We start from the raw sequence: 18521 nt of genomic DNA on the forward strand, positions 1-18521 counted from the left end.
TGAAGGATTTAATACTCTTGCCAAAATTCCAATAACAAATTGGAAAAAAAATACATAAAGCCTTCGTTAAGTTTGGGAGAGAAACATTGGCTGAAGACTCAACTTGATTTGTATAAATATATATTAAGATTTCCTTTCAATTTTACTCTCATTCCTCAACCTCTCAAACCATTGTTCCCTCCCATTTTAAATTCGAAACAAGCTCCTAGATTGGAATGGCAGCAGAAAAAAATGATTTAATCATGCTTTTTTTAACTATGACCATGATCTTAAATGTACCAAACAAATGTCCACAATGTCTTCTAATGAATTGAATTTAGAAGAAAACAATACTAGATTTTGTCCATCCATTTAGACGAAATGATTAGACACATGATATTTTGAAGATAAAGGATTTGGTGTTCATGAATATAGTGTGGGATATTTTTTAGAGTAAAATTTATGATCTAAAACTTTATATATATATAACTAAAATCCTGTTGTTTATATGTATAATAAAAACAACTTAACTACAATTATAAAAAATTAAAAATATTCATCAAATAATATAGTTATGTATAATGAAATGAATTTCTCCTCTTAATTTAATTTTTTTAATGTTTTTTAACTTTACCAAAATATTCTTTCTTTGTCAAAAGTTAGACTTCAATGTTATTTAAATTTTTATATTTAAAATATTGAATTATTAATTATTTTTTATTTTTACATTAATTTGTAACATAAAATAATTGATTGTTTTTATTATTTAACTAAGGATCAGTTTGTTTAAACTTTAAAAAAATTGTGAAATAAGTGTTTTTTTAAGAAACATATAAAGTTAACTTCTCAAAAAGAAGTAGAAAATTAATATTTTTTTAAACCAAAAGCAGTTTCAAAATATCAAAATATAAAAAAATCTGTTTATTTTATCTAAAAAATATTTTTTAATAAATAGGTTTGAATAAATGGACCCTAATTCAAACACTATCAATGTTGCTTCTGAATTAGACGTTTTACAAATTTACGTGCATCCTGAATGCCATTCAAACCATAATTGTTTTCATCACAATATGTTAAACTAAACAAAAAATTTCATACAAAAGCATATTAAACCTAGCCCAAACGTACGATTATCCAAGAATCTTCACAAAACAAAATCATACCAATTAGCAGAATCAAATTGGAAATGGATCGAAAGCTCCTTTGACCATTTTCTCAAGAGGCCCAAACAGAGGGTGTGACAAATGATCCCACTCGTACCAATCCCAACCATCACACTTGGTAGGTTCAAGATTTTGTGAAACTTGTTCTTTAACTACATCCACGTCCACCATTGCCCTCATGAAAATGGTCACATAGTGACACTTTTTTGGCTGCTCTAACATAGTTTGTTACGGTCAAAATCTGAGTTTCCTATGTCCAACTATGTTTCCTCTTTCACTTCTCTTGCTGCGCATTCCTCAAAACTCTCCTGAAAAATTAAAATGCCCCCAAATTAGTTAGATAAAATAAATTTAATTAACAATTTGTTATATTTATACTATCATTTAAGAGTTTACTATCTATGTACTAATAGAATAAATCAAACTTATCATACCTGATGAATTGCGATTAGATGATTCTATAAAATATATTACACTATCTATGCATAATTCTTCTCATCATTTAATTATTAAACAAAGTACTATATTTTTTTAGTTATCTACAATAACAGTAATGGAGTTTAAACATAAAACATCATACAAACTTAATAACTTTCCTTTCACCCAGCTAACCTTGGTGGGTTTTAATTATAAATGATAATTTTTAATTTTATTTTATAAAAATTACTTTAAAAATAATGCTTAGAGTAACTTTAATTAAAAAGTATTAGGAACATAATCATCTAATTCTAACACATAGTTCATAATAAAGATTATGTTTAAAAGAATATTTAAAAAAATATATTACTAACATGTTTTATTTAATTAATAATACAATTTTGTTTTACTAATAATAAAGCATCAAAATTAAACTAAACACAAATAAAATTTGCACTTAAAAAATATAAGCTGCACTAACTAAGGTCAGTTTAATAATAATAAAAATTCATAATTTATATAAAATTCTAAGTTATTTTTACGCCCATATTAAGTTCAAATAATAATAATAATAATAATAATAATAATAATAATAATAATATAAAAACAAAACTAAGCATTACTTGATTATTTCGTTTTCAAAATGTTTGACGAAAAAAAAAACATAATATGAGAGAGAGTAAGGGAGTGACCGAATTCGAGGTGGCCGCCTAGAAGGGTGAAGGTGGCATTGCCGACAGCGGAGCGGCAGCGACCGAGGAGGATCGATCTGCCCTTCAAGAGGAAGATGACAACCACCACCCGCAGCTCCGACTCGCCACTGTTGTTGTTTTTGTTCTCCATTTCTTTTAGGCTCTTGTTTCACCTCATTGTTACTATGTTGCTAGTCAACACTCAACTTCTGCAGTGTTGAATTATCCAATAAGTGAATGACATGTGATCTAGTGGTTGTTTTTCTACGAACATGTGTAAACAAATTAATTGTTAGATCAAAATTAATTGTTACAAAATTTATTATCTAAACTTTCATGCGCATTAAATATTAAAAATTTTAGTGTTACATATAGTGACATTAATTATTTTATAATATAATTGATTTATTAATTCAGTTGGTTAGAGTGTTGTGCTAATAACACAAAACTCGAAGGTTTGATTCTTGTTTGGGTCATTAATTTTAAATTAATTTGTAAAACGTTTTTAAAAAAAAATAGAAAAAAAATATTTGGACCACTTATGGATTGGACAATCCTTGAGCTTCAACACTCGTTTGATGGGTGCACCATCTATTATGCTGGGTGCGTGTAACAAAACCCCATTATGGAATGGACATCCATCAACTACCATAGAATGGACTTAATTTAGTTTATTGGGACGGATAATAATAGTCGATTACAACACTTTTCATAAACTTGTAAAAACAAATGTAATAAATTTTGTAGGGAGATAATTACATTATTTTAAAAAATTAATATATAAGTATATTTTCCTTCAATTATACATTGTCGTATATGATAAAATTGTTGATTTTAATAATAATTATTTTAAAATCATATTGATAATATTTTTTATTAATCAATAATGTTAATAAAAATATATATTTACTTAACTTACATTTAAAAGATTTTTTAAATGACCTATAGTTTTACCTTTTAACCAAATAAGTTTTTTTTATAAAATTTTATGCATAAGGTTAACTTTTTTTATAAAAAAAAAAAGTTTGGCTTAACCTAGGCTCTATATAGGATAGGCCATAGGCTTGTATGGAGCGGTTTGATGTATTCTTTTTGCTACAAAGATACAAAGGAGATGCCATCTCCTGAGACATGAAAACATAAGCAACAAAATAGCAACCCAACAAAGAAAACTACAAAACCCAACCATACACCCCACACTAGGTAAAGGCTAAAGACATAAATGAGGACCATTGCTGAAAAGGAACAACAAAATCCTTTTCCCACCCCCTCAACCAAGACCAGGTGAGAAAGATTGCATTATCCACCAGCTTAGGGATGACAAACGGTTGATTTTTAAAAATCATGTCATTTCTAAGGTTCCAAATAGATATTGTAGCTGCTATCCACCAAATCTTCCACTTTCTATTAGAATCCCTCAAACCAGCCAAGGAGAAGTGCTGAGAGAAGTTGTCCCCAGGCCTACAGTGCATAACTCTATCTTCCTTGACCCAAGAGTTAAACTCCCACCACGTTGGCATAACTTTTTTGTAAGTGAAAAAGAGATGAGAGGCACATTCAACTTGGCTTTGGCAAAAGGTGCAAAGATCATTTTCAATTACAACTTGCCTTCTAATTAAGTTTTCCTTAGTCGGTAACCTATCCCAAAGTAGTCTCCAAGCAAAGGATAGGGCTCTAGGAGGTACTTTGATTTCCCACAGCTGACTGAAGCCACGATTTAGGTAACCAATTGGCTGATCACCTTTAATACAAAGATAGGCAGTTCTAGTAGTAAAGATTCCCTTTGGGTCAGCTCCCCACACCCAATAATCCTTCAAAGCTGCATTAGGGCTTAGTGTTGTAGCCTGTTCAATAAAGGCTGAAGCTCTTCCCAACTCATTGTCGAAAAGATTTCTTCTCCATGAGAATTCCCACTCCCAACCAGCTTCTCCAAAGGACCCCATGCTTTCCACTGTCTGAAATTTTTGAGAGGATATTTGATACAATTTTGGGTATTTATCTCTAAGAGTTATTCCATCACCCACCTAAGAGTCTTCCCAAAATAGTATTTGATCACCACTGCCCAATTTCCAAAGAAACTGCTTTAAGACATCACCCATGCTACTGTGATGAATTATAGACCTCAAATCAGACCACCAAAAGGAATGGGTTTGCTTAGGAAGGCCCTTTTCCAATCCTCTCCACCCCTTGTACTTTGAAGTGAGAATTCTACTCCATAATTGGTCAGGTTGTTGGAACATTAGCCACTTCCACTTGATAAGGAGGGCTCTATTAAAAGCCTTGATGTTTTTGATTCCCAAGCCTCCTTTATCTCTAGGAGCACACACTTGATCCCAAGCCACCCAAGTTATCTTTTTACCTTCTACACCTCCACCCCAAAGAAAGTGTCTTTGGATAGTAGTAAGCCTATTTATCACTACTGAAGGGGCCCTGAAAAAAGACATGTAAAACAGAGGCAAAGCTGTCAAGACAGAACTTATTAGAGTAATTCTGCCTGCCATTGAGACATTTCTCTGGTTCCATTTATTCAATTTAGCCTCGAATTTTCTAATTATGGGCTCCCACACCACCTTCCTTCTAGGATTGACACCTATAGGCATCCCTAGGTAACTGAATGGAAACTGCAGGGGGCCACAATTCAGGTAATCAGCTGCAAATCTGCACCAGTCCTCGGTTTGGCTGATTGCACCAAATTGGCTATTAGCAAAGTTAATTCTGAGACCAGATACCATTTCAAAGCTTTTGAGAATAGCCTTAATAACTGTGACATTATCCATAGATGGTTCCCCAAATAAGATAGTATCATCAGCAAATTGTAGTATGTTGACTGGGATCTTTTTCTTTCCCACCATAAAATTGTGGTAGTAGTTTTTGGAAAATAATGCCCTCATCATGCCTGTCAAGCCTTCAGCAACTAGGTCAAACAAAAAGGGAGCCAATGGATTCCCTTGTCTCAAGCCTATTTGAGGTTTAAATTCAGAAGTAGGACTTCCATTCACTAGTATAGATATTGATGCTAATGAAAGACACCCCTTAATCCAGCCAATCCACTTTTCATTAAACCCCATTCTTCTCATCATGTAAAAGAGGAAATGCCAAGACACAGAGTCATGCTTTTTCAAAATCAACTTTGAACACCAAACAAGGTCTCTTAGATCTCCAAACCTCCTCAACAACCTCATTAGCAATTAAAACTCCATGAAACAACTGTCTGCCTTTAACAAAAACTAATTGTCTTTCATCTATGAGATGATTCATAACCTTGCTAAGCCTATTTGATAGTACTTTGGCAATAATTTTGTAGACACAGCCTATTAGAGATATTGGTCTGAAATCACTAATAAGTTGAGGGTCCTTGATCTTGGGGATAAGAGCAATGAATGATGAGTTGAGACCCTTGGGGAAGACTGCATTCACATAAAATTCTGAGAAGAACCTAAGGAACTCAGGTTTCAGCTCCTTCCAGAAGTGCTTAATAAAGCTAAAATTAAGCCCATCAGGCCCTGGGCTTTTTTCACTGCCACAAGCCCACACTGCACTAGATATCTCCTCCTCTTTGAAGGGTTCCACCAACATCTCACTTTGGATTGAAGGCAAGACATTAAAAGAGACCCCATCTAAGTTGGGTCTGTGCAGGTAAGGTTCAACAAATCTGCCATTAAAATGCTGAAGAACTGCATCCTTAATGGCAGAAGGGTTTTCTACCCAACTACCATTAATTTGCATCCCCCTCAAGGCATTCCTCCTTCTGCTGGAATTAATGATTTTGTGGAAGTAGGAAGTGTTGCTATCTCCCTCTTTGATCCACTTACATCTAGACTTCTGTCGCAATATTGATTCATGAAGAATAGATTGCTCCCAAAGGTCAGATTGGGCTTTCTTGAGCTCTTGAACTTGTTGATCAGTAGGTTGAGCTGTGAGGGAATTCTCCAAGTCATTCAGCTTATGCTGGATTAGCTTCACCTTGTTGCCCAAGTCTCCACAATTTTCTTTGCTCTTTTGTTTTTAACCTTTGCTTAATTTTCTGAAGTTTGCATTTCAAGGCATATCCCCCCCATCCCATAGGTTGATTAGTAGACCAGCAGTCCCTCACCACCTTATTGAAGTCCTTATTGTGCAACCAAGCATCAAAAACCCTAAAAGGCTTAAGGCCCCAATCAATATTTTTAGAATTCAAAATGATAGGGCAATGATCTGAGTAGTTCCTTTCAAGGTTGTGTAGGGAACTATCAGGCCACTTGGATACCCAATCATCAAAGACCAGCACTCTGTCTAACTTGCTCTTACAAGAACCATTAGGCCTAACCCAAGTAAAGGGCTTGCCCAAGCAAGGAATATCATCTACCTCCATTTCAGCGAGCCACTCATTAAATTCAGCTATAAGATTAGTGTCTGCATTACAAAGAGTGCTTCCCATTCTTTCAGCTGGGTGTTTAATGCAGTTGAAGTCCCCTACAAGGCACCAGCACTGAACCTGTTCCTTTCAAGGTTGTGTAAGGAACTATCAGGCCACTTGGATACCCAATCATCAAAGACCAGCACTCTGTCTAACTTGCTCTTACAAGAACCATTAGGCCTAACCCAAGTAAAGGGCTTGCCCAAGCAAGGAATATCATCTACCTCCATTTCAGCGAGCCACTCATTAAATTCAGCTATAAGATTAGTGTCTGCATTACAAAGAGTGCTTCCCATTCTTTCAGCTGGGTGTTTAATGCAGTTGAAGTCCCCTACAAGGCACCAGCACTGAACCTGGGACTGATTTTCATTAAATATAGCCTCTGCCATAACTGTCTTTTGCTTTCTAGCTCACAAGAAGCATAGATATTAGCCACCACTACCCTCTGACTTTCTACCAGCCATACCCCCTCCAACATGATGAAACCCCTTTCAGCTATTTTAATATCAACCTGGAAGTTATTGTTATTCCTGACACAGAGAAGCCCCCCAGCTGTATTGACCGCAGGAAACCATTTCCAATCAAAGTCTGAGTGACCCCACAGAGCCTGACAAAGTGCCTTGTCAACGGAATCCCTCTTTGTTTCTTGCAAACAAAGAAGATCTATCTTATGCTTCCCAACCAAATTCCTGATAGAGGCCCACTTAATACCTTTACCCAACCCTCTAATGTTATAGGATAGGATATTCATTTAAGAGGTTTCCTATTCCCCAACTCCTTAGCTTCTTTTCTGTCTCTACACTCCATAGAAGCATAACTGTGAAGGAAATGTAGGTTATCTGTAACTGTCTCCATGCCTAAGTTTTCTCCGAGATGCCATAATTGTTGAGCCTCTTGCAACACCTTATCACTGCACTCAATTATGCTTTTTAACCTCCTTTCTGAGTCCACGTAACTCTGATTTTTGACCTTATCCTGATTGGCAAGTTGATCTGCTAGAGCCTGGATGCCATCTTGAAGTTGAGGATGCTTTTCCTCAATCTGTGAGAGTCGGGCCTTAAAGAGAGAGTTTTGTTGTCGAAAGTAAACTTTAGAATACTTGTCTGGAGTCTCTTTTATGGATTGGATTACAGGTAGGGATTCCTCCTTATGGCACCCGTCAGTTTTCAAAATTGGGCCTAAATCATTACTTAGCCCACCCTCTTTTTGATTCTGCACAGCTTGCACCCTCAAAAGCTCAACTGGGTGGATGTCTTCTTTATTACACCCTCCTTGAGTCGAAATTGTGCCCTTAATGCAACCTGGCCCAATTCCTTGTTGAATCTGCCCCGATAAAGAAGGAGAGAGAGACTGCGTGACATGTCCCTCTTCTTCCCCGATAAAGGTCTGGTCAGCAGCTACTTTCGCTCCACCATTCAAATACTTTCCCTCTATGTGATTCCTGTGCCTTCGATCATCCTGTAGGGTATTATAGCAGGTTACCTCTTTGGTGTTAGCAGCTTCCTCTTCTGTTCCTGCGAAGCTGTCCCCTAGGTTGAGCTTACCAAAGCTAGAGCCCAGCATACCTTCTACAGTGCCTTTTGACTTTTCTTTGGGTGTAACGTCTGCCTGGATATTACCCAGGGGTCTAAGATCACAACAGCGCACATCGGTCCCTCCTTCTGCCCGTTGGGTACGAGACGGAGACAATTTCTGGTTGGGCAGCTCCGGCGAGAAGGAGAAATTGGTATTAGTGTCGTCAAGAACATCGCCAACCTCCCCTTCGTCGTCCGATGTTATCATCTCCGACCACCCATCGGACGGCGAGCTTCCTTTCCGGTTCGACCCACCTTCGAACCCTGTCTCTTCCACAATCCATACCCGATACTCAAGCTCCCCCACACGGACGATGACCTCCGACCTTATCAACGGCGGAAGCGGTGTCCGCACCAATACTCGAGCCCGGTCCAATCGTCGGCGGTCCTCTGTGTCATCGTCTGACTCGATCACATCCCCAATAGCAGCTACAGCCCTCCTGAGATTTTTCATTTCCCACACCTGTATCAGAAATCCCCACAGCTGGAGCCAAACAACCCTGTTATTGGGTCTACATTTCGGCGTCCACTTCTCCAGTGAGTAAAAGAGAGAATCATCGCTTTCCGTCTCTGATTGAATGAGGAGTTGAGCTTTGTCATCGGACATCCCAGGGAGAAGAACCATGTCGTCTCCGAGGAACTTAGTGCGGACGTTATATCCTAACTCCCAAGTGATACGATCCTCTAAGGTTTCCACCTCCATCACCTTCTTTAGCATGCCCACCCAGGTTTCGTTACACCAATATTCCCCACCTTCATCTGGGTTGATCAGAATAGTTGGTGTTTGTGCCTCGTCTGCCCTTTTGTCTCCTTGGCACCCCCCCCCTTAGTCATCACGTCCACATATGATCTCCGAAGAGCACCAGTAGTTATCCCGCAGGGCTTACTTGTTTCGTCGGTGTACTTCCTCCTAATGGGGTTCTTTTTCTACAACTCTGTATTCCGAACTGGTCTGTCGAACCTAGGAAGGTTGACAAATAGTTTACAATCGTTGATGAAGATGTTGTCCAGTCTCACCTCCAATCCTTTTGCATCCGAGACTCCCTTGAACCGCATGAACCCGTATCTCCTGCCATCCTTGTTGAGTCTTTTAGCGATGTATACTTCACGTACGTCACCCCAGTTTTTGAAGTGCCTCCATAGCAACTCTTCATTAGCTTCGTCGGGGAAATGGGTGAAATAAAAGGAGGTAATGTCGGCATTGTTCCTCCAGTTAAGGCGATAGTGTTTGTTGTTGTCCCCTATCTCCAGATTTTGTGATTGTCTTCCCGCTAAAGAGGATTTCTGCATAACCTTCATTGATCTTCTGCTTACCACCTTAGTCCAGTTTTCTTCCTCAGCGTAGTCATTGTCCCTTCCGAAAATGTTGACTCGTCGCCCTCCATATGGTTCTTCCCTTCAATCCATACTCCTCCATCTCCTTGAAGGGGAACCGTTTGGAGTTCTTCTGTTTGTGCTAGTCCTCGCCGTGTTTCGATACTGCTTCACACTCGTCCTCGCCGTGTCTGTTTCGCTCCATCTCTCATTTCTTCTGTCTCTGTCTGTCACTCTCCTTCTCTCGCGCCCTCTCTCTGTCTCTCTCCCTCTCTCTCTCTCTTTCTCTCTCATCTTTTTTTGTAAAGTGATCGTGTAGGTGTGTAGTATGATAGATGCATTCTGGTTGAACAACTCTTGAGCAAGAAAATCAAACACTCCTTGGAAGCTCTGTTTACGTATCAAGGAGGAATGTTGAAGTGCTAATACACAGTTTCAGTCGCATGTTCTGTTCTAGATATTTTGATAAGGGGTATGAGCTTAACTGAAATTAGGAAAAAGATATGTATGATTAATTGAACCAGTTGATGTATGTAATATTTGCTGATATAGGCAGTTACAGAAAGAGTTTCAGTCCTTATTTTGGGTAAATTTGTATCAAAGTTTGAATTGACTTTTAGCTGGCTTTGAACTTCCTCAAAGTGTAGTGTACTAGCCTTGGTTTACACCATAAACTAAGTTCATAGATCTAGAGTTTAACTTTAAACCTAAAAAGAACAAAAAGCAAGTTATAGGTAATGTAACCAGTCAAAGTTGTAGACTAAAGTTATGCAAAATAAACTCTCAAACTTCAATCAATAATATTGAAAAATGAAAAGAAGCTCAAAATAATTTAAATATCAACTTCTTTCCTTTTCTTAAAATGAAAAGTTTTACCATCCTACTGGATATAGAGCTTGTAAAGCTTTGCTATGTATAACAATCTCACCTCTATACTGGGAGGAACCAATGGTCTCTTCCCTTTCAACTCTCTAGTTAAGAAGTCCAGTTTCTTTTCTTCATCCCATTCACTGTACGTGCCCATATCCAAATACCTTGTAATTGCATCAATGGTTTCAGCATGTCTGCTTGATTCCTGTCACACTGCTAGTTTCAGGCCACAACTGATTATCCAAACAATAATGAACAAAAAACTTTGAAACATACCTGACGCAAGTCAAGCTTCATTAACACCATGCCAAAAGTAACACCATGCCAAAAGTAGCAACTCTTCGAATCAGATCAGCTAGTTGACCATCAGCTAGCACCCCAGATCCACATAATTGCTGGAGAAATGTAGAGCTAAATGATAATTCTGTACAATATTAGAGGGTAAAAGGGTAGAAAAGAAAGAATACCAAAGATTCATAACAAAGGAGAAGAGGTTCCAAAAGCTGATATTTTGTTTCATAATAATCCATAGGATCATGTTTAGATGGACAATGTCGATAAGAATCTCCAACCGTCTACGAGTTCTCAGAAGCTAAACACATGGAACGAAAGATAATATTACCGGTTATTAAAAAAATATATAAAATCTGCATATTCAATAAAAATGTAGATGTGATTTAGTTTTAATGGCACCCCAGGATACAAATCCTCCACAGACAATATTCAAATCAAAACTAGGAAAATATATTTTTCATCCTATGCATATCCTAACGTATATATGGTTCTATCTATATAATCATCTTCACTGTGAAAGCCGTGGAACAAAGCAAATAGGATTGATCTCAAGATTAGTACATTTAACAGTCTTTGACCAAAAAGCAATATGATTTCATCATATCCAGGAACGTTCCTAATAACGCATATAAATTAATGATCCATGTGTCTGCTATCTGTCATTCTACACAAAGACATTTTGCAATTGAATTTCAAATCCGTAGTGCCAAGACTCAAGTTCAAAAGTCCTTCACTCTTTATCTACAAATAATACAGAAAATATCAATATATGCTGAAATCAATCTCGTAGAGCTTTATTTGCCACAACGTTTTCTACAATAATATCAATCCTTAGTGGTTCTGCTGACTTAATTTCATAACCACGTCTTTCTCCCTAAAGGAAAAATCAAGCCAACAACATAAATAAAGATAAGATAAAAAAAAAATATGGTTTTAGATTGTCCATTTACGGGAAAATATTTTGGACTCCCAATATTTCCAAATTATTTGCCGTGGAACTTCACTTCTAAACCAAAATGTAGTTTCTACCAACCCAAACAAACAAACAAAAAGTTATGCAATATCATTTATTTCATTTGCAAACTACAGTCTACACGGGCACATTTAGTACATGCCTGCCAGGTTATAAAGCTAAAAACTCCTAAGACATAAGCAGCATAGTTTTGTACAAAATAAAACAGCAGAAACTGAATACATGTGTCCATGCAACCAATTTTGAAGCATTGTTGAAGTAAACCAGAAGTAATACCTTATCTTTTATATATTCAAGGACAACTCTAAAAGGAGCAATTCCAGGAACCTGAGTTTGGCTCCAAAAGCCTCTGAAAACTGGTCCTTCCTATTTGGGATTCTGCAAACAGTTTCCTCTGAGCAACAAGTTGACTAGAGTTGAAAGAAGGAGAGTATGTCATTGAAACTAATGAAGAACTGGAATTTGGTAAAATTGGTATTGACAAACGGGCATTTTGACTGCCACCATTGCTCTCAGTTGAACTTGAAGTCTCACCACCCTATCAGTGAATATATGTACACATGTATTATCTAGGATTCAATGGCAAATTAGGAAATCTACTGAATTGATCTACCTTGTGATTAGGTTGCTTGTGATCAGCTCCTGGCATGTGTCTGGGATACTCAGATCCACCCTCTTCTACATGAAATGTAACATTCAAACCAGAACTTCATACTAATAGATAATAAGTTAATAACATATTTGATTGGGTCAAGAATTTATATATGTCGGCATATGAATAAAATTGCACTATATTCCTCATGCATGATAGCATGAGAAGTTATTCAAAGGATTGGAAGGATTCCAATTCATTTGTTCATGCAATCAGCAATGGGCATCATTCCTTAATTAAAAATTGTTAAAGATTATTAAAGTTAGAAGCCACTCAACAAGTAAATATTTTTTTGCAGTTACAGAAGAAAAGAACATGCCAGTTAAAAACAGGATATGCAAACAAAAAACCAGACAGCAATTTTTTGAAAAATTATACGTACCAGGCCAAGCACAAGAGGGTATATGAGCTCCAGCTGGAAGTTTAGTCGGAAGTGGTGAAGCTTGTTGATTAGGATGTTTTGACTGACTTCTACTCATAGATCCATTCCAGTGCTCATGGTGATCCTCCTCATCATTACCTTCTGAAGAGAAAGAAGTGATCATCAAGTCTTAAAAGTGGATTGAAAGAGTATCAAAGATATCTTTGAGGATATAACAGTGACAAGGCGTAGTCTAGAAGAACAAATCATATAGAAAAATCTTCAGCTAATCATGTAAAGACATTGTGAGTGCATTAATAGAACAATAAATGGATGACCATTTCACTTGCAGTGTATCATCAAATACTATAGTGTATCTATATTAGTCTAACTCACACCAAGGTTTAAAATACTTTGTAGTATCTACAAACTATTTTCATGCCGGATGAAAACTTTCCATTTGAAAAAGCAGATTTTGTTGCCTCATCATATGAAACCTTTTGCAAAAACATTCCGAGGAAACATATAAAAAAGATCTCAAAGCTTTTACCACACGTATGCAACTATTGTCAATCTCATATCATTCAATTGGAAAAGATTTGACAAAGTGGATTGGAGGTAAAAGTTGACAGGTTGATGTCTACGGAAACAAGAGAAAAGTAAAAGGGATTCTTCCACTTCTTTTTTTTTTAACAGTGAATCAAATCATGCAAGAGATGACATATTGTTAGATCTCAATATAGACCAGTTATCTGGAGGGTCTATTCTAGAAGGAAGAAAGCCCCTACACGGGAGATAGGATCGAATTAGTTATTAGTTTAATCTTTAGGGCCATCTATCTTTATTATTCTATCTTTATCTTTATTATTCTATCATCTAATCTTTATTATTCTATCTTTATCTTTATTATTCTATCTTTATCAATTAGTTGGATTAGGATATTATAAATAAGAGTATTCTCATTAGAGGAGGGGGTAGAGAAGAATTAGAAATTGTAAAGGGTTTTCCCTTGGAAGAAGGTTTCCTTCTTGAATAAATTCAGTTTGCTCCCAGTATTTTTCGTATATTCTTCTATTTTCTGTTTCTCTTGTTTTCTCTGGCTGTTAGGGATATTCAATACCCTAACACATATAAATTGTCAAGGATTCTCTCTTAAAAGATTGATTTATTATGCGTTCATGTAGGTGCCTTTGGGGATAACAAGGACAAAACTCTTGAACACTTGGTCAAAATGGCCATAGACCATTCTTAGGAACAACTAAAAAGCCTAAAGCTAAGAGGTAAAGTATATCTAACATATAATACTCAACCAGCTTACCTGCCCTAGCTTCATCAACTGGAGTGGGTTTTGAACGCCTAAGTTCATCTGTCTGCCATATTGAAGTTTTCTCTCCCACCTAAAAAAGCCAATATGATTGATGAGAATAGAAATAAAGTGTGTTAGAAAAAGGAAATCCACTATCCATTCACATTTAAAGATAATCTACCACACTGAAAAACTAGTGGATTTTTTACTTTTGGGGTACAAACACCGGTGGTTAAGTAGAATGGAAATAGTTCAAGAATGGTACCAGATCTTCAATCCACATATCTCGATCTTCAGGGCTAAGATCAGGTCAATCATTATAATCCAAAAGATGCTGCTTGAAGGTGAAAAAGTAGTTAGAGACAACACACTTCCATAATATTTGAGAGATGATATCATAAAGTTAAATGCTCAAGCCTCCAGTAATTTAATATATTCAGAAAAGAGAACAACTCACAGCAATTTTAAGGTGTTTATATTGCAAGGTACGATGGTTAATTTGAGTGGGATGAGCAGTGAGAACAATTTCAACCTCCTGTGGCAACATAAATGAAATTAGATTTTGAATGACAATAGCAATTGGAACCAGATTCTGTTAAAATCCCTGGCAATACACACATAATGTTTCACTAAATTAATAACAAGATAATTGTCAAGAAAGAAAATAATTACATGCTTTAATCTCAGCTTGCAGAGTGCATAGACAACGAAAGATCATATACTTATTTTCATCTATACGTCTCAGACTATGCAGATTAGCCAGAAATGAGGAACAAAACCACAGACCTGCTTGAACACTGTCTTATAAAGCTCAACTGGAGAAACCCCATCTTGCAACAGGTTGTTAAAGATATCATCACAAGATTTTGCAGCAAGAACCATATTTCCTCCTTTACGAACCCTGCAAAAACATAACTTGTTCAAGACTATCATACTGGGGTAATCTTAGATTAAAGAAGTATAGTATTCCCTCAATGTTGTTATTAGTCAAAGGTTCGGCTTATTTTGGAGAGATTGCGGCTTAATTTTGCACAGAGCTCAGCCAAATAAAGACAAGACAAATTATCAACTAATGGAATAAAAAGACAACAATAGTTGGAGACAAGAATGTATACCTATGGTGGGTTTCAGCTATACCCATCAAAGTAAGATGATGGCTAAAGGCACGAGCAAGGGGCAAAGCTTCTTCCAGCGTCATCTTGGATAACTCTGAAGCCAATTGCTTCTCTAGCATCTCAGCCAAGTCCTCCATTCCCGCTTGTCTCATATTACAAGCACTCTAAATACCAAAACAAACTCTTAAGGAATTTTCAACTCCCAGCGATAAAGATTGTTACACTGTTAACCAATTACCAACGAAATCACACATGAATAAAGGTCAATTTTTCAATTATATGGCAATTCATGATTGGATGACACGCTACATTTCTTGTTAGCACTGTTGCTTGTTAGGAAAAAAAAGAGTAAACCACCATTTGAGTCTGTTACATTAGTTCTTACATATAGTCCCTAGCTAAAAGCTAAAACTAAGGAAATTTTAAATAAGTTCCTGAAAATACAATCTGTCTATCACATTAGTCCAAAAATATAAGAAAATTGTGAATTAATGATAATATTAATAAATGTTTAGGGACCAAAATGGCAATAAGTAGTTATGTTTAAGGACTTAATGAATTCTAGAGACTTATTAGAAATTTCTTTAATTTCAAGGATGAATTTATGTGACAATGCATTACACTTTCACGAACCAAAATGATGATTCACTAAAGGCAAAAACTGTAACTGATACAAAGCAATTGAATTTCCAAACTGAACATGGAATATTGAAGATTCCATTCGTAACATGAGGAACCCAAAAACTAACTAAAAAAGCAATTAAATTTCCAGCATAAGAGGTTTAGCTCAGTCATTATTTGAGTCTTTGCATAAAACAAGAACCCCACATGCATGCATCATGAAAGTCTAAATGCATTACGCATGTCATGTTTCAACCTTCGCCCATTTTCTCCACAACCGAACAAAACCAAAGACTAATTGATAAAACAGTGATGAAATCACAACGACAAGAACAAAGATAACAAGAAAAAAGAAATTAGAACCCCATCACCGAAAATTCACAAAATCAAGTTAAGATCATTAACAGCATACTCCAATCATTCTAGGAAAAGGTAAAGAAGCAAAACCCATTAAAGAAAACACCAAAAAAAAAAAAGTGGGGTATTGATTAAAAACCCAAAAACAATTATTTTAAGTGAAAAGAAAAAAGAAAAGAAAAATCAGAACCTGTGAAAGGACTCGAATTTTTTCGAGCTTGTCAACGAAGGTGGAGCCAGCCTCCCTCTGGAGAATGTCGTTGAGAAGGTTCCCTAGCAATTTACAGTCATCTTCGAAGCCCTGGAAGGAGATTTCCTCCGCTATGTCGTCAGTGATGTCCGTCATTGTAATGTTCCCACACACACACAACAAAAAACTTAACACACACAAAAAAAAACGAATACAGAAGAAGAAGAAAGAGAGTGAGAGAGAGGGTTAATGTGTGTGTGGTTGAAGGAGTGAGTAGAGGAGAAAGTGGTGGCATATAATAAGTGGCAAACAATAACTAACTGGCGCGGAGGAAGGGACCGTTGTGAAATTGTGACGTTTTACTTCCATCCACTTTATAGATTAATACATAAATTAACAATTCTTTTCTCCAATGTTTTTGGATCATATTATTATTATAATATTAATTTAAATTAAGGATTAAGTCTATACTTTAATATGCTTAAAATTCCAATGCAGAAAAAGTATTCATTTATGGTGTAACTTAGTCAACTGAGCACTGAATTGTTATAAACTTATTTGACGAGTTTGATTTTTATGAATTAAAAAAATTTATATATTAATCATAGTATGCTAGACTCATAGAAAAATCATATTTTATAAGAAAGGTAATTTTTCATTATCAAAGTGCATTTGCTTTTATCATAGAAATATTGGAGTATTTAATAATAATAATAATATAACTAATTATATATTAATTAAAATATCTAGGTATATTATTGGTGTATTTTAAGTGTGTTAATAAATTATATTATTGGTTTATTTTAAGATAATATCTAGGTATAATTTGTTAACGTACTCATATTAAAAAAACAAGTATATATACATTAGTAAACTAGAATATATTTTAAAAAAATTCAAAATGTTATTTTTTTGTCAAAATTTAAGCTTGAACATCTGAACCTAAGTGGCATTTTTTAGTTAAATTTTCAATGTAATTTTTGGTGATTAAAAACAATCATAAATTACAAAATAAAAATTAAAAGATCAAATCATAATTTGTGGCTGTACAACAACCACCACACACGTCCAAGGCAAGAGATTCAGATTGAGGGCCCAATTGGTGGCTAGAACAACGGTGTTGCTGGCAAAGTTCAATGTAATCACTGACAACACCATCATAGTCACCCAACGCATCATCAAGAAGCTTCCAATAGGGACAAATTTCAGGCTCACAAATTGCAAGTCCACCCCCGCAAAGCCTCCACCCTACACCCTCACAGATCTGGTTGTCGATGTAGAGGCATCCATCGGAGGAAGAGGCAGTGGTGCACAGTGTCAGGGTTGAACCAATAGAGGAGGTGGAAGGGCCGACTTGATGAGGAGGAAGTCATCGTCGGAGTCCTAGATTTGGAGGGAGAGAGAAAGAGGGGAAGGCGAACCACTTGTCATCGAGGTTGTCATGGAGGTGAGAGGAGGAGGGACAAGGGCAATAAGGCTTCGGAGTAGAAACAAAGAGGACGAAGGGTAGAGAAAGAGAAGGAAGAGAGGCTAGGATCGTTGGATTAGAGAGAGAGAGAGAAAGAGAAAGGGAAAGAAAAAGAAAAAGTAGGATAGTGCCTAATTTTTAGTGGACACACATGAGAAACTTAGGTTCGGATTCGTCCAAACCTAACTTCGGGCCAAAAAATAACACATTTCTATTTTGTGAGAACGAAAAACAAACAAAAACATTTACAGAGATATATTCCAAACATTTTGACATTTATAAGAACAAAAAATATATTTTAGTCTTATTTTTATTGTTAAAATGTATTTTGGTAATGCTACTAACATACTCTTTAACACACTCCTTCATACACACTTTTCTCCTATGTGTTAAAATGTATTGAAAACTGCAAAATTAAGAGAGAGAAAGTCATTGAATACTATGTGGGACTCACTGAATTTTGTGATTTCAAATAAATTTCAACAAATGAGAGAATGTGTTCAAAAGAATGTGTGACCCTAACATTTCTCGTTAAAAAATATAGTAGTTTACCTATATAATTGTCCTTTAGTTTATGTTAATCTAAATTAAGAGTGATTTTTTTGTTCAAATGAAAGGATACTAGATGCTAATATAGACCTTCTAATTTTTAAGTGGGTCTATGTTAACATTCACCATATATAGATAGATATATGAGGAATGTATCTTATATGAGGGTTAGAAGATTAAATTTGGACTGTCTAATCAAACATGAATGATCAAGATTTAATGTCATGTGA

The 18521-nt window shown here is 36.0% G+C and overlaps 1 protein-coding gene and 1 pseudogene across 1 annotated transcript; both read right to left on the reverse strand.

Annotated features, from left to right (window-relative positions):
• Positions 1 to 972: 972 nt before the first annotated feature.
• LOC114404413 lies at positions 973 to 16629 on the reverse strand (annotated as a pseudogene).
• LOC114404411 lies at positions 3451 to 4194 on the reverse strand. The gene has a single exon (XM_028367377.1). The coding sequence runs from the start codon at positions 4192 to 4194 to the stop codon at positions 3451 to 3453; it is 744 nt and encodes a 247-aa protein (XP_028223178.1).
• Positions 16630 to 18521: the final 1892 nt, after the last annotated feature.

The sequence above is a fragment of the Glycine soja genome, unplaced genomic scaffold (genome assembly GCF_004193775.1).
Source record: "Glycine soja cultivar W05 unplaced genomic scaffold, ASM419377v2 tig00033671_1_pilon, whole genome shotgun sequence".
NCBI lineage: Eukaryota > Viridiplantae > Streptophyta > Magnoliopsida > Fabales > Fabaceae > Glycine > Glycine soja.

Bases quoted from the DNA above. Each gene is read 5' to 3' on its own strand.
- LOC114404411 (XM_028367377.1), bottom strand. From the start codon at position 4,194: ATGGGGTCCTTTGGAGAAGCTGGTTGGGAGTGGGAATTCTCATGGAGA.